The sequence below is a fragment of the Myotis lucifugus genome, unplaced genomic scaffold (genome assembly GCF_000147115.1).
Source record: "Myotis lucifugus unplaced genomic scaffold, Myoluc2.0 scaffold_130, whole genome shotgun sequence".
Taxonomy (NCBI): domain Eukaryota; kingdom Metazoa; phylum Chordata; class Mammalia; order Chiroptera; family Vespertilionidae; genus Myotis; species Myotis lucifugus.
Genome location: NW_005871178.1, coordinates 1,696,372 through 1,708,396, shown reverse-complemented (window position 1 = coordinate 1,708,396; position 12,025 = coordinate 1,696,372). Strand labels below are relative to the sequence as shown.

At 38.9% G+C, this 12,025-nt stretch overlaps 1 protein-coding gene across 1 annotated transcript in view; it reads left to right on the top strand.

The window, feature by feature from the left end:
* RFX3 (regulatory factor X3) overlaps positions 1 to 12,025 on the top strand; it is a 234,089-nt gene that overhangs the window by 84,342 nt on the left and 137,722 nt on the right. Inside the window, exon 5 of the mRNA XM_023758439.1 lies at positions 10,890 to 11,014. Within this exon, the coding sequence (XP_023614207.1) occupies positions 10,890 to 11,014 (125 nt within the window). The remainder of the gene's footprint in view (positions 1 to 10,889; positions 11,015 to 12,025) is intronic.

Here is a 12,025-nt window from a genome sequence, read left to right as displayed (position 1 = left end):
TTCAGCTGGGTCTTAAACTCATCCCCTTATAGATTTATTTGTTCATACAACAATTAAAGGTCCTCTGTGTCTTGAGCCCTGTTGCATATTTGTGAATGAAAAAGTCCATGTGCTCATAGTGTTTATAATCTGGTTGGAGAGACAGGTGCACTACAATATGATAATTATTGTGCGCTGAGTAAAGATAGGACACGAGACCCAGAATTGTTAAGATGAGGGAAAAAAATGGTAGTGGTTTGGGCTGCTGTCTGGGGAAGTGGAATTTATACTTAGAGCTGAAAGATGAAGCAAAGAAGGAAAAATTGTTTCAATAAGAAGGAACTCCTTATTCAAAGTTCCCAGTTTTGGAGAATTGAGAGTACCTCCATGTGTGTGGGTTGTGGATGCTCTTTGGAAGATAGACGGTAGTCAGTAGTTATATTCTCAAGAGCCTTATAAACTCTGTTAAGGGATTTGCAGTTTATCTTGAGGATATTGGGACCTGATGAAAGGAGTGGCCTGAGCTCTGGGGAGTTGGAAACATAAAGATATGTGAATAGATTTTTGAGAAATATTAAGGAGCAGAATCATTGGACTCAATGATTGGTTAGATTTGGGAGATGAGAGGAAAACGTTTAGTGATAAAAGGAATGATTGGGTAGGGTAGTCACTCTTTATGTATTTCCAGGGATAAAGGAAGTATTCTCTGTCTCCTCTTTTAGTACCCTGGAAAGATCATCAAAATGTAGGAGGAGTGAGGGTGGAAAATAATTATGTGAAATTTCACACTAATGTACAACATTACATGATGACAATTGCTTTTAATCATAAAGAACTTACAGTTGAGCCCTAATCGGTTTGGCTCCATGGTTAGAGCATTGGCCTGCAGACTGAAGGGTCCCATGTTCGATTCCGGTCAAGGGCGTGTACCTTGGTGGCGGGCACATCCCCAGGAGGGGGTGTGCAGGAGGCAGCTGACCGATGTTTCTCTCTCATCGATGTTTCAAAACTCTCTATCCCTCTCCCTTCCGCTCTGCAAAAAATCAATAAAATATATATTTTTTTAAAAAGAACTTACAGTTGATTTTAAGCATATTAAAGTAGCCCCAGTTTGGGGTATTATCAAGCAGAGATTTATGAGATATCCTAAAATAATCTACTTTAGAAGGAACCATTGTTTTTGGAGCAAAGAAGATGCTTTAGACTGAGTTGGAAGGACAGCCATACATAGAGTGCACCAATAGTTTTGATAAAATTAGCTCCAAAGGAAGTCTTTAAATCACTATAATTGATCTATTTCAAATATTATTTTTTAGAGAGAAATAAATTTTCTGTTAAATTTGTGAATATACAAAATTAGCTAGACTTTTCTATCTCTCTTAATTTTCATCCTTTGGACAAGTCGTTATTTCAAAAAAAAATATATATATATATATATATATATGCATTTTAGAATGAAAGTCAATATAAAAATTTCATTTGATTAATAGCATTATGTTTTACAACAAGTATTTCCAGAATTTATGTGTGTGAACAGATTTTTTTCAAGTTTATGCACATCCACATTCACTACATTGGTTAAAAAAATGGCAGTATTGAGAATTCAGTTCTTTAAGCTATTGTACATTTAAAGTGGAGCACATTATTTATATTAGCAGTATTATTTTACAGTATTAGAGGCCTGGTGCATGAATTCGTGCATGGGTGAGGTCCCTCGGCCTGGCTGGCGATCGGGGCGATTGGGGCTGGCCAGCCTGGGGGGAGGGACCGTGGGAGGTTGGCCAGCCGCGGGGAGGGACTGCAGGAGGTTGGCTGGCTGCAGGAGGTTGGCTGTGGAGGCGCACTGACCACCAGGGGGCAGCTCCTGCATTGAGCATCTGCTCCTTGTGGTCAGTGCATGTCATAGCTACCCGCAGATTGTCCTGTCTTAACTGTCGCTTAGGCTTTTATATATACTAGAGGCCTGGTGCATGAATTTGTGCACAGGTGGGGTCCCTAGGCCCAGCCAGCAATCAGGACTGATCAGGGCCAGGCCAATCGGGGCCTGCTCGCTGAGGTGGGGAGGGACAGGGCACGGCAGCTTGGCCGCCGACCCCAATGAGGAAGCTGGACCTCGGCCCACCTGGGAAAGGGGTTGCATCCGCTGCCACTCACCCTAGTTCCCCATCCCAGCCTGGTGCCCAAAGGCCCCAGTGGAGTCGGGAGAGAAGGTGACGGTCGCTGGACTGGGTGCAGAAGTAACGGACACCGACACTACCAGCCGGCCACGGGAGGTTGACTGTGGGAGCGCACTGACCACCAAGGTCAGGGCACTGCCCCCTGCTGGTCAGTGTGCGTCATAGCAACTGGTCAATCAGTCGTTCTGTCGTGACAGTCACTTAGGCTTTTATAGATAGATAGATAGATAGATAGATAGATAGATAGATAGATAGACTAGAGGCCCAGTGCACAAATTCATGCACGGATAGGGTCTGGCCGCCCACCCTGATGGGGGCCTATCGTGGCCGGACTGGCATGGGGAGAGGGCACCCAGGAGGTTGGCCAGCCGGCCCCACCCCAGATTGAGGTTGAGGGGCCAATCAGGGGCTGGGCTGGCCAGGGGTGGGGGGCTGCGGGAAGTGGGCCAGATGGCCCCGCCCCTGATCAGGGTGGTGGGGCTACCCTCGGGCGAGGCCGGCCGGGGGGAGGGGCTGCGGGAGGTTTTGGAGGGGGGCCAATCAGAGCCCTGATCGGGCTGGTTGGCCGCCGCAGTGTGCGTCATAGCGACTGGTTGTTCCAGTTGTTCCATCGTTCCAGTCACTTAGCTTTTGTATATATAGATTATTTTTCCTTTTTAGATGTTTTGATCTCTTTAAGTCTGTCATTAGAATAGTTAGGAACTGCAAAAGGCTCTATTCTCCACTTTTATAGAAAGAAAAACAAATGAGGCATAGAGAAAAAAATAGGAACATTTACTGTGTGGGCAAGAGAATACACATTCATTTTACTGGGCCCTTTTTTGACTTTTTAAAGGACAAAATTAATTTTTTCAAAGCAAATAGTCTTTCTGTATTATTTCCTCTATAAGATATTTTGTGAACAGGAGGTTAATGTAGGTGTCTTTTAGCCTATGATATGCCTTTCCATGCCCTGAAAATTATAGATTTGATGATTTTAGGAAATAGTATATTGATCCCACATTCGGTATATTATGGTACATAGTGTGTCTATTTGTTCAAATTTAGAACTCTTTTTTAGTGCTCCAAGTCTCCATACACTGCTTAATCTTTTTAAACTTGATTTAGCTAAAATAGCCTCACTGCTGCTATCTGTGTAGCCAAGAGGGTGCCATTATTGGAGGTAGACAGACCCAGACTTGAATCCTAGCTTTATGTCTTAATAGTTCTGTAATTCTGGGCAAGTTACTTAATTGCTAAACTCTACTTTTCTCTACCATAAAATATCCATCACATAGTAAGTGCTCAACAGATGGTAGCTATTCTTATTAATATCTCTAATAATAAAGATGATAATTTTATGACAACATGCTTATTGTTCATCATCTTTATATTCTAAGTGCTATTATCATTAAATACTCCATCCAGTAGTTTCTTGTAGTTCTCAGGAGTGGATTGCCCAGTAGGGAGAAACATTTATGGCTTTGTCTAATAGAATTTGCTTAAGAATCTTTCTGTATGTTGATTCATTCTCAAACCCTCCTTCCATTAGGATACTTGTAAGTTTCCGTTTGTTTGTTTGGTTTTATTTTTCTTCTCTCTCAGCTGATGCCTGAGCACTGCCATTTTTTAACATATGTCATCGAGGTAAGACTGATTTGTCTTTTAATTCATGACCATGAGGAAGAGAAAATGCTGGATGGCCCCAGCAGTAGACTGGACAAGCACTTGGTTCTCTTTTCCCCCAGATTACCTCTGTGCCTGATGACAGCTTCTCTTAATAACTAGAATAAAATAATTCTTACACCACTTCAGTAGCTAAAGTATTTTAGCTTTATTTTTCTTCTCCAAAGAAACAGATTTTTATAATCTGAGTCAAGGTAAGAATTAGTTAAGAGAAAACCTTTGTTTGAAAAATGAAAAAAGTTACCTAGGCAACCTGTATATGTTACCATTGTACTGATTAATCATCGCCAGCATTAATCACTATCATCAGTTATCACAGGAAGATGACTGCTGAACACTCTACACTATCATCATTCCATCATTTTCTTCTGATTAGTTTAGTACAAAAGATGAACTATACACAGTTATAAGGATTGCAACCTCAAACCTAAATAAAGAGGCAGAACTTTTATAATACAGAAAATCATGAATTTTCTTTTCACATCCTGTCAGTTACTTGATTTATTGTTTTGATGAAGCCCTGCATCTTTACAATGAATAAACTTTCACAGAGGTGTATTTTAAGTAAAAAAGTCTGACTACAATCTATAGCTTAACCAGTTTCTTTCATTTGTATTAGGTGAATTGGGGGAAAACCAAGTCATCATGTTTTATATTTGTTGGTAAATTAATCAGCTCAATATATTTTTGAAAAAGTTTAAAAAATTAAATTTATCATTTGAATATTTAACCATGTATATATGAAATTTCTGTAATGCTCATTTTTTTATTTTATACTAACTTTGAAAGTTGCTTAATATTTGAGTTTTTTAAGAGTTAGTATATTCTTAATATTTTTATCACCTATTCCAAAATATTCAGAAAAATATACATTTTATATTAATTTTATGTACTGAAAAGTATATATAGCAACTCCTTCCCCCAAATATGGCTCATTTTAGTTGTATAATTTTAAAAGAAATTTTCATTGCTATGGACATTATGTATATTAATATTTATTTTCTAACATTCAAGAATGCTGATGCTTAATCAGAGTTTTAGTAATAAAAATTTAATGCTGCAAAATTTGTTATGATTTTGTATCTTTCTCTGGGGAAAAACACATCAATGTTAAACTCCTTGCTGTTTCAAAAATAGTAATTTTAAATTGTAACAAAGTATTTTCCCTGTAAATAACATTCCTATGTTCTTATGTTGAAACAAGTTTCTAAGTAAATAATTTATTCTTGAATATCACATTTCAGGTGTGATTTATTTTTACTACACCTAAGTGACTATCATAATTTTGGTTAATTTGTTTCAAGTAGGAATTGGAATTAACATTTATTTTCCTATACTAAGGAAAAAGAAAGGAAATTCTCCATTGCACTTGAAAATTAAATTACAAATCTTATTTTTTATACTGAATTAAAACCTAATTCCTTAGTGCAAAAAATGTTGGTGTAATAAACTTTGCTGACTTTGCTTTTTTGGAGAGCTAATTATTTCAGGATGGAAAAAAAAACAATAAAAATTAGGTGGATACTACTTATTTTTAAGCTAGCAGTTATATAATTCTGTTTGATAAGTAATTGATTAGGTCAGACTATTAAACCATTTAATCTGGCACGTACATTGTATGTGATAAAAGGAATCCAACTGTGAATTTGAGTATATTAAATAATCTTCAGTAAGTACCACAAAGAACATTTGAATGCCTTGAAACTTGCAATAATACATGTTTGTTCCAAACACATTTGCTTTGCCTAGGTTTTGCCTATCTGGTTGAAGAAATGCTAATCTTGTCGCATTCAGCAGCTGGGTTTTTTCCATATTCTTTTCCTTCTCCTAGGGGTTAATTAGCCTTCTTTCAAAATGTGGCCTATTTAGCTGTAGATTCACATGATTCAGCCAGAGCAGGCTGTACAAAGCAGAACCGTTAACAGGAGGGTGTGTCCAACTGCTTAATTAGCCAGAATAAAAAGGTCCTTTGTCAAACAAGCATCTGTTGCTCTTGACACACCTGACAGCCACATTAGGCAAGGATGACTAGACTGAAATTGTGCATGTCTCTCCTGCAAGACTATACAACTCATTTACATATGGGCTCCATCATGGACAAACTGCAGGGGTGTATTTAGCTTATCAAAATGGATTAATGTGACTGCATTTGTGGCTGATAAACAAATATCACTTGAAAGGAGGCTGTGAAGGAACTAAACTAACCAAATTACTCCCAAACATAAACAAAGCACCAGAATCCACTGCCAGATGAATGGGAACACTTCAAATGTGCACACAAACCTTTATGCTGAGTCTAAAACAAAACCTACAAGTAACGCATGCTAAGACACTACCCTCATGTGATGATCCTGGCTCTACAGAAATGTTGGAAAGCTACCAGAATACTCTGAATGTGTCAGTGGGTTTAAATCTGTTGAGCAAAATTTGGCAGGAGGGTTATATTCCTCAAACATGCTTTAACATTCTCTAATTGATCTGCTGTTAAATTAGGTCTTCAGAATTAATCAATTAGAATGCCTCTGGAAAAATACTTACCAGTTGAGTTTTATTATGGCCTCAGTAGAAAGAGAGAATAGTTCGTAATTCAATGTCAGAGAGAGAAGGATGTCTATCCATTGTTATTGGAAATATAGATCAAATACAGTTGATTGAAAATCCCCAAAACTTTGCTTTTCTGACCAACAGTCTTTAGCTAGCTTTTCATTTGGAACCCTTGTCATCATGATATGGCAAAGTAAATATACGTATTGGTAACATTATGGGTGCTGGAATTCTGAAAAACTAGGTTTGAATTCAGGCTCTTCTCCTAAAAAACTGTGTGGCTTTTAGCAAGTTATTGAATCCATTTGTGCCTCAGTTTCCTCATTCATTAAGTGGAAATAATTACATTTCCATTACTGGGGGTCTTCTGAGGATAAAATAATAAGTACTTCAAGCACTTAACATATTGTGTGGTACCTGGAAAAGACTTGTTAAATGAGAGAACTAATTATGGTAGGACTTTTTGAGGCAATCTCTGGAAGGGATGTGATTGAGACCTTCTCAACGCATGAGGCCTAGGCAAAAAGAGCCTCTTTCTTAGTGTCGAGGAAGACAATGAAATCAGAAGATAATGAAGTTGGTCTATTAAGGAAAAATGAAGACAGAACTCAGAGTCAAGTTTGTCAATTAGCATGACTCTATAATCCAGGAGCCAAGAAGATTAGAGGATGATCAGTAACCTGAGAGTAAACAGAAGATGATCTGGGACAATTATTTGGTTGTTGTGGATTATACAACAGTTTTGATGTGGTGTATACTTAGATCCAAAGGCTGGATGGAAAGTTCTCTGTGACGCTCTAAGTTACATATGACTTCATTTTCTATCCCTCTTATTTTCCCACTCCGTTCAGTAAAGGTTGCTTCTATTGAACAGTTGGGGTCCTTACCCTTTTTCACTCTAAAAGTTCACCAGCTTGCTTGCTTCACTTCTATCTGTGCAATGTCTATTATAAAACTCCATCTTGGTCCAGTAGTTTAGTGAATGAGCTTTAGTGTTATGTCCAAACCCTCCTTTTTACTTCCATTTGTTTGACTTTGGTTAAGTGACTTACCATCTCTGAGGCCTCAGTTGACTCATATGTAAAATCAGGAAAATTATAGTTCCAATCATTTAGTAACACATTTCTATTAGTAAAGTGGCCAAAGTGTGAGTATTTCTCTTTTGTACAAAAGAAGTAAACCAGTATAAATGTTATCAATTTTGTCTTAAACCCAGAAAGTAATTTTCAGTCTGGATTTGTAGGACTAAGTTTCAGGTCACCCCAAAAGGTGTCATGAACTCAAATGCTATCAAGGCCAGGCAAGTGAATGAGTTGCACCATTTAAATAATTTGCCTATAAGACATATAATATAGGTTTTTCCTTTTCTACATTTTCAGATTTTTCAAGAGAATCTGGAAATTTGGTTTTTAATGCAAAGTTTTCTGATTTTTAAATGTTGGCAATTAAGAATTTTAACTTGTAGTAACTCTGAGTAAAAGCCTACTTATGGAGTCTAATATAGTCCATAGGATGCTGATTTCCAAATCTATGCCTTTTATCTTGTGACTAGAGGCCCGGTGCATGGGATTCATGCATTGGTGGGGGGCATGGCCTGTGGGGTTCGGTCCACTGTGGGAGCGCAGCTCATCCCGGTCAGCCAAGCAGCTGTGGACCTGCCCTCTGAGCAGCTGCTCCCTGGTCCAGCATCTTCAATTGAGTCGGAGCACTCACCTCTCCAGGGGACCCGGTTGGGGCCGGGCTCAGGGATAATAGCACTGAGAGGCAGCGGAGTAGGCCTCAGTCCGGCAGCAGCCACAAACCCGCCTCCCAGCCTTCGGGGTCAACTCTGAGCCCGCGGCAGTGCTGTGTAGCCTGTAGGCATCCAGAGGAGGTGGCAGGGAGTGAGGAAGAAGAGGAGCTTGGGGCGAGGAGGTTCCTGCCTGTTCGCCCGGGGTTCGCAATGGGAGCAGCTGCTCATCCTGGTCAACTGAGCAGCACTCCCACTGTGGTAGCACACTGACCACCAGGGGGCAGCTCCTGCATTGAGGGTCTGCCCCTTGGTGGTCAGTGCGCATCATACTTACTGGTTGTAGTGGTCGTTCTGGTCATTCTGCCATTTGATCACTGGGCTTTTGTTAGATAAGATAAGCTCTCCATGGTGCTTTATTAAGAACCCTTAAGAATTGCTTTAAAAGTACGTTTTAATTTTTAAAGAGGCCTCCATTCTTTATATTCTTACTAGAGGCCTGTTGCATGAATTCATGCATAGGTAGGGTCCAGCCAGGCAGCCCTAATTGGGGCCTATCAGGCCCGGCTGGCTCGGGGGTTGGCCGGCTGGCCCGCCCCAATCAGAGTGAGATGGGCCTATCAGGGGTGGGGCCAGCCGGGGGGTTGGGTCCGCAGGCAGTTGGCTGCTAGCCCCACCCCCTGGTCACACTCCCAGTTGAACTCCCGGTTTGAGGGGACACTTTGCATATTAGCCTTTTATTATATAGGATTCTTATGTTTGGTCTAAAATATTGGATGTCAAAGTATGGGTCATATACCAAAAATGGCTGTGTAGGCTGGTCTAATACAACGTAGTACAGACACATGAGAGAACCTAGATTAAGCTCCCAGCCAGCATTGGTAGAAATAGGAGGGAATTTTAATGAGAGTACTTTACTGTAAGAAACTCATCCATCCTTGATTGAGCAGTTTAAGGAAGAAGCCATAATTGACACCCCTGTCTTCCTCTTTTGTATACTGCTCTGACAAAGGCCACAGCCTGTCTTGCATTTGGGAGGTGGGACTAAAGATAATATCTAACATCTGGTTCATTCCTCATTCCCTACAGAAAGACATCACTTTACTCTCACTAATAGCTCCTCTGCTGTAGCACAAATGGCATAGATAGCCTATAAGTATGGAACGAATCCAAGGATGCTGGATTTTGAATTTTTAGCTTCTTTTTTTGGAGCTGAACATTAGATGTTGCAAATAAATGGGGTGGTAGCCATAGTCTCTATCATTCCTTCTGTTGAAGTTCCTAGGCACCTTCACTCTGTGCTGAGGTTCCTCATCTGTAAATGGAGATTATAGTCATACCAGCAATATTGGGTTGTTACATGGGTTAATTTATTTAAGAATTAACATGTAAAGCATTTAGAAGATTCCTTAGCATATGTTAAACATGCAGTGAGTGTTAGCTGTTGCTGCTATATCTTTTGTATGTGCTAAGGTTTATTGTGCTGCTTTAGGGTTTTGACTAACAAAAGAATAAGAATAATTACCTGAAGTGATGCCAATGTCAAGGTCTAGAAAGAAAAGCAAGCACAGATTCAAAGTAAAGAGGCCTAATCCCACATCTATTCCTGTCACCTGAATGAATCTGTTAACCTCTTTGGGTTTTGGTTTCCTCATTTATAAAATAAGAAGAGTAGATTAGATGTCTTCAGAGGTCCATTTGTAAAACTGAATGAGATGATAGAAAAGGTTTGGGGGGAAATTTGGAAGAGGTCATGCTGTAACAAAAGATGCTGAGAGGGGTTAATTTTCTACTTGAAAGAACTGAATATGCTTTCAGAATTTTCTTAGGGAAAATTAATGTTCACCATATTGTTCACAGATTTAAACCATAATGCAGTATTTTTCTTAGGCTACCAATTAAATATTGTTTGTCTCCCCCTTCCCCCCACTCCCCGGAAAGAAAATTAGAATTTTTGTTCCTGCTCAATAGCAAAGAAATGAATATTTAATCTTTTGTCTATATAAGTAGCACAAGGGAATGCCAAGGCCAGGAAGTCTGAGAAACCACACTTGTTAGCATACATGCTGTAAAATTTAATCCTGTGTTAGTAGGTCAGACATGTGAGAACTGAAAAATGTGCTGTTTTGAATCGTGAATGACAAAGATAATATTTCAGGTCTTTGTTTACAAATCTCATTTATGTAATAGTTGTCTTACCTGTCTTTCAAATTGATGTTTGTATATAATTAAACTTTGGTTTTAGTACCATATCATATCACAGGATGAGAAAATTAGTTAGGTTGGTGCTTCGGCTAAGTTTAGGGTATATCAGTTGGTTTTTGGATATATACTAATTTTTTTTAGATCAGTGAATAGCAAGTTTAAAAGTTGGGAAGGACCTTATAAGTAGTTTTTCCTAAATTGTACACCTCTGGTGACATCCTAATAATCTATCAAAGGGTTTAGAAAGTATGGTTTGTAACATATTTGCATACAGTTAAGGTTTATGTTCTGAGAATTGAGAATTGAATATTGAGTATCTTGACATAATTTTGGGCTATAGTTTATAAATAGTTGAAACACTTTATAACAGATGAGCCCTAACTAAGGAAGGTACTAGGATTAGTAATTTTCTGTATTTAAAAAGTGGTCAAAATAACTATAAGTATGCATGGACTATCATGATAGTATGTTAGGGTAAGAAGTTTTCAGAGAGTTGAAAGTTAGTCTCAGTAATGCTGCTAGCAAATGTAATGCTTCTAGTCATGCAAAGAGAGCGTTTTAAACTTTATTTCTATTTTAATATATTTCAGAGACCATCATGCAGACATCAGAGACTGGGTCGGACACAGGTTCGACAGTGACTTTACAGACATCTGTGGCTAGTCAAGCAGCAGTGCCTACACAGGTGGTACAGCAAGTACCAGTACAGCAACAGGTAAGGAGCTGCTGTTGTCAGAGCAGATGCTGTGCCTTTCATTGTGCAGACCCTTCAACATGACTGTGTTCAAAAATGATTTGGGTTGTCCTTTCTGGCACAGTGGGTGCTAAGATAGGCCTAGTTCAGTTCATGGGTTAATTCAGCACATGTTTCTTGAGCACTTCCTGGATATTCTAGATTCTTTTTTGCTAGACTGTAGGGATACCACAGTAAATACTCAAACTATAATTCCTATTCTGAAAGAGCCTCTTAAATCTTAAAGAGAACATTTGTTTCTGACTTGACCACCCTAAGGAGATTTTAGTCTCCTCTTCTCCCCTTGCTGTTCTTTATCACAACTTCCTATTTTTTTCATATTGAAATGTCAGCAATCATGTTTTTCTGTAATTGCCTCACAGCAGTACTTAATAAAGGAGAAGATGGATGTACCTTGTAGGCAGAGATTTTGCCTTTGTGATATTTTAGAAAGTGCCTGGGTGACTGATAAATACTTTTTAGTGAAAATTAAATTATCTTAAAGGTCTGGAGGTCTGATTCATTCCATTTAAAAAATTGAGAATGAATTCCTCATCACATGTTTACTACAGGGCTTATTCATACTCGACACTTGGCTTGTTTTGAAAAGATACTGACAAAATAATGCTATTCATGCCAGCTAATAAATAGTTCTGCATGTGGGTTGTGAACACATTGGCCTGTCATTTCTTCTAAAGAGTGGCAAGAAAATAAGTGAGAAAAATTATGTCACAGAGTATGTTGAAATTTGAGATTTTCTCATAATTTCTTCGTATCAAGGAGAATCTTTAGCAAATGTTGCTCTTACAATTATTAACAAGTAGTTAGGGAGAGGGATATCTTGTCTTAAATGATAGATAGAGGGATTCAAGGTTATGTTCTCTCAAGATAGAAGTTGGTGTGGCAGGGAGAGTGCTAGAATCAAGAAGGTTCTTTGAGTCAGGATTAATAGACATCTGAAGTTTTGTTTTTAGCACACCCTCTTTCTGGTCT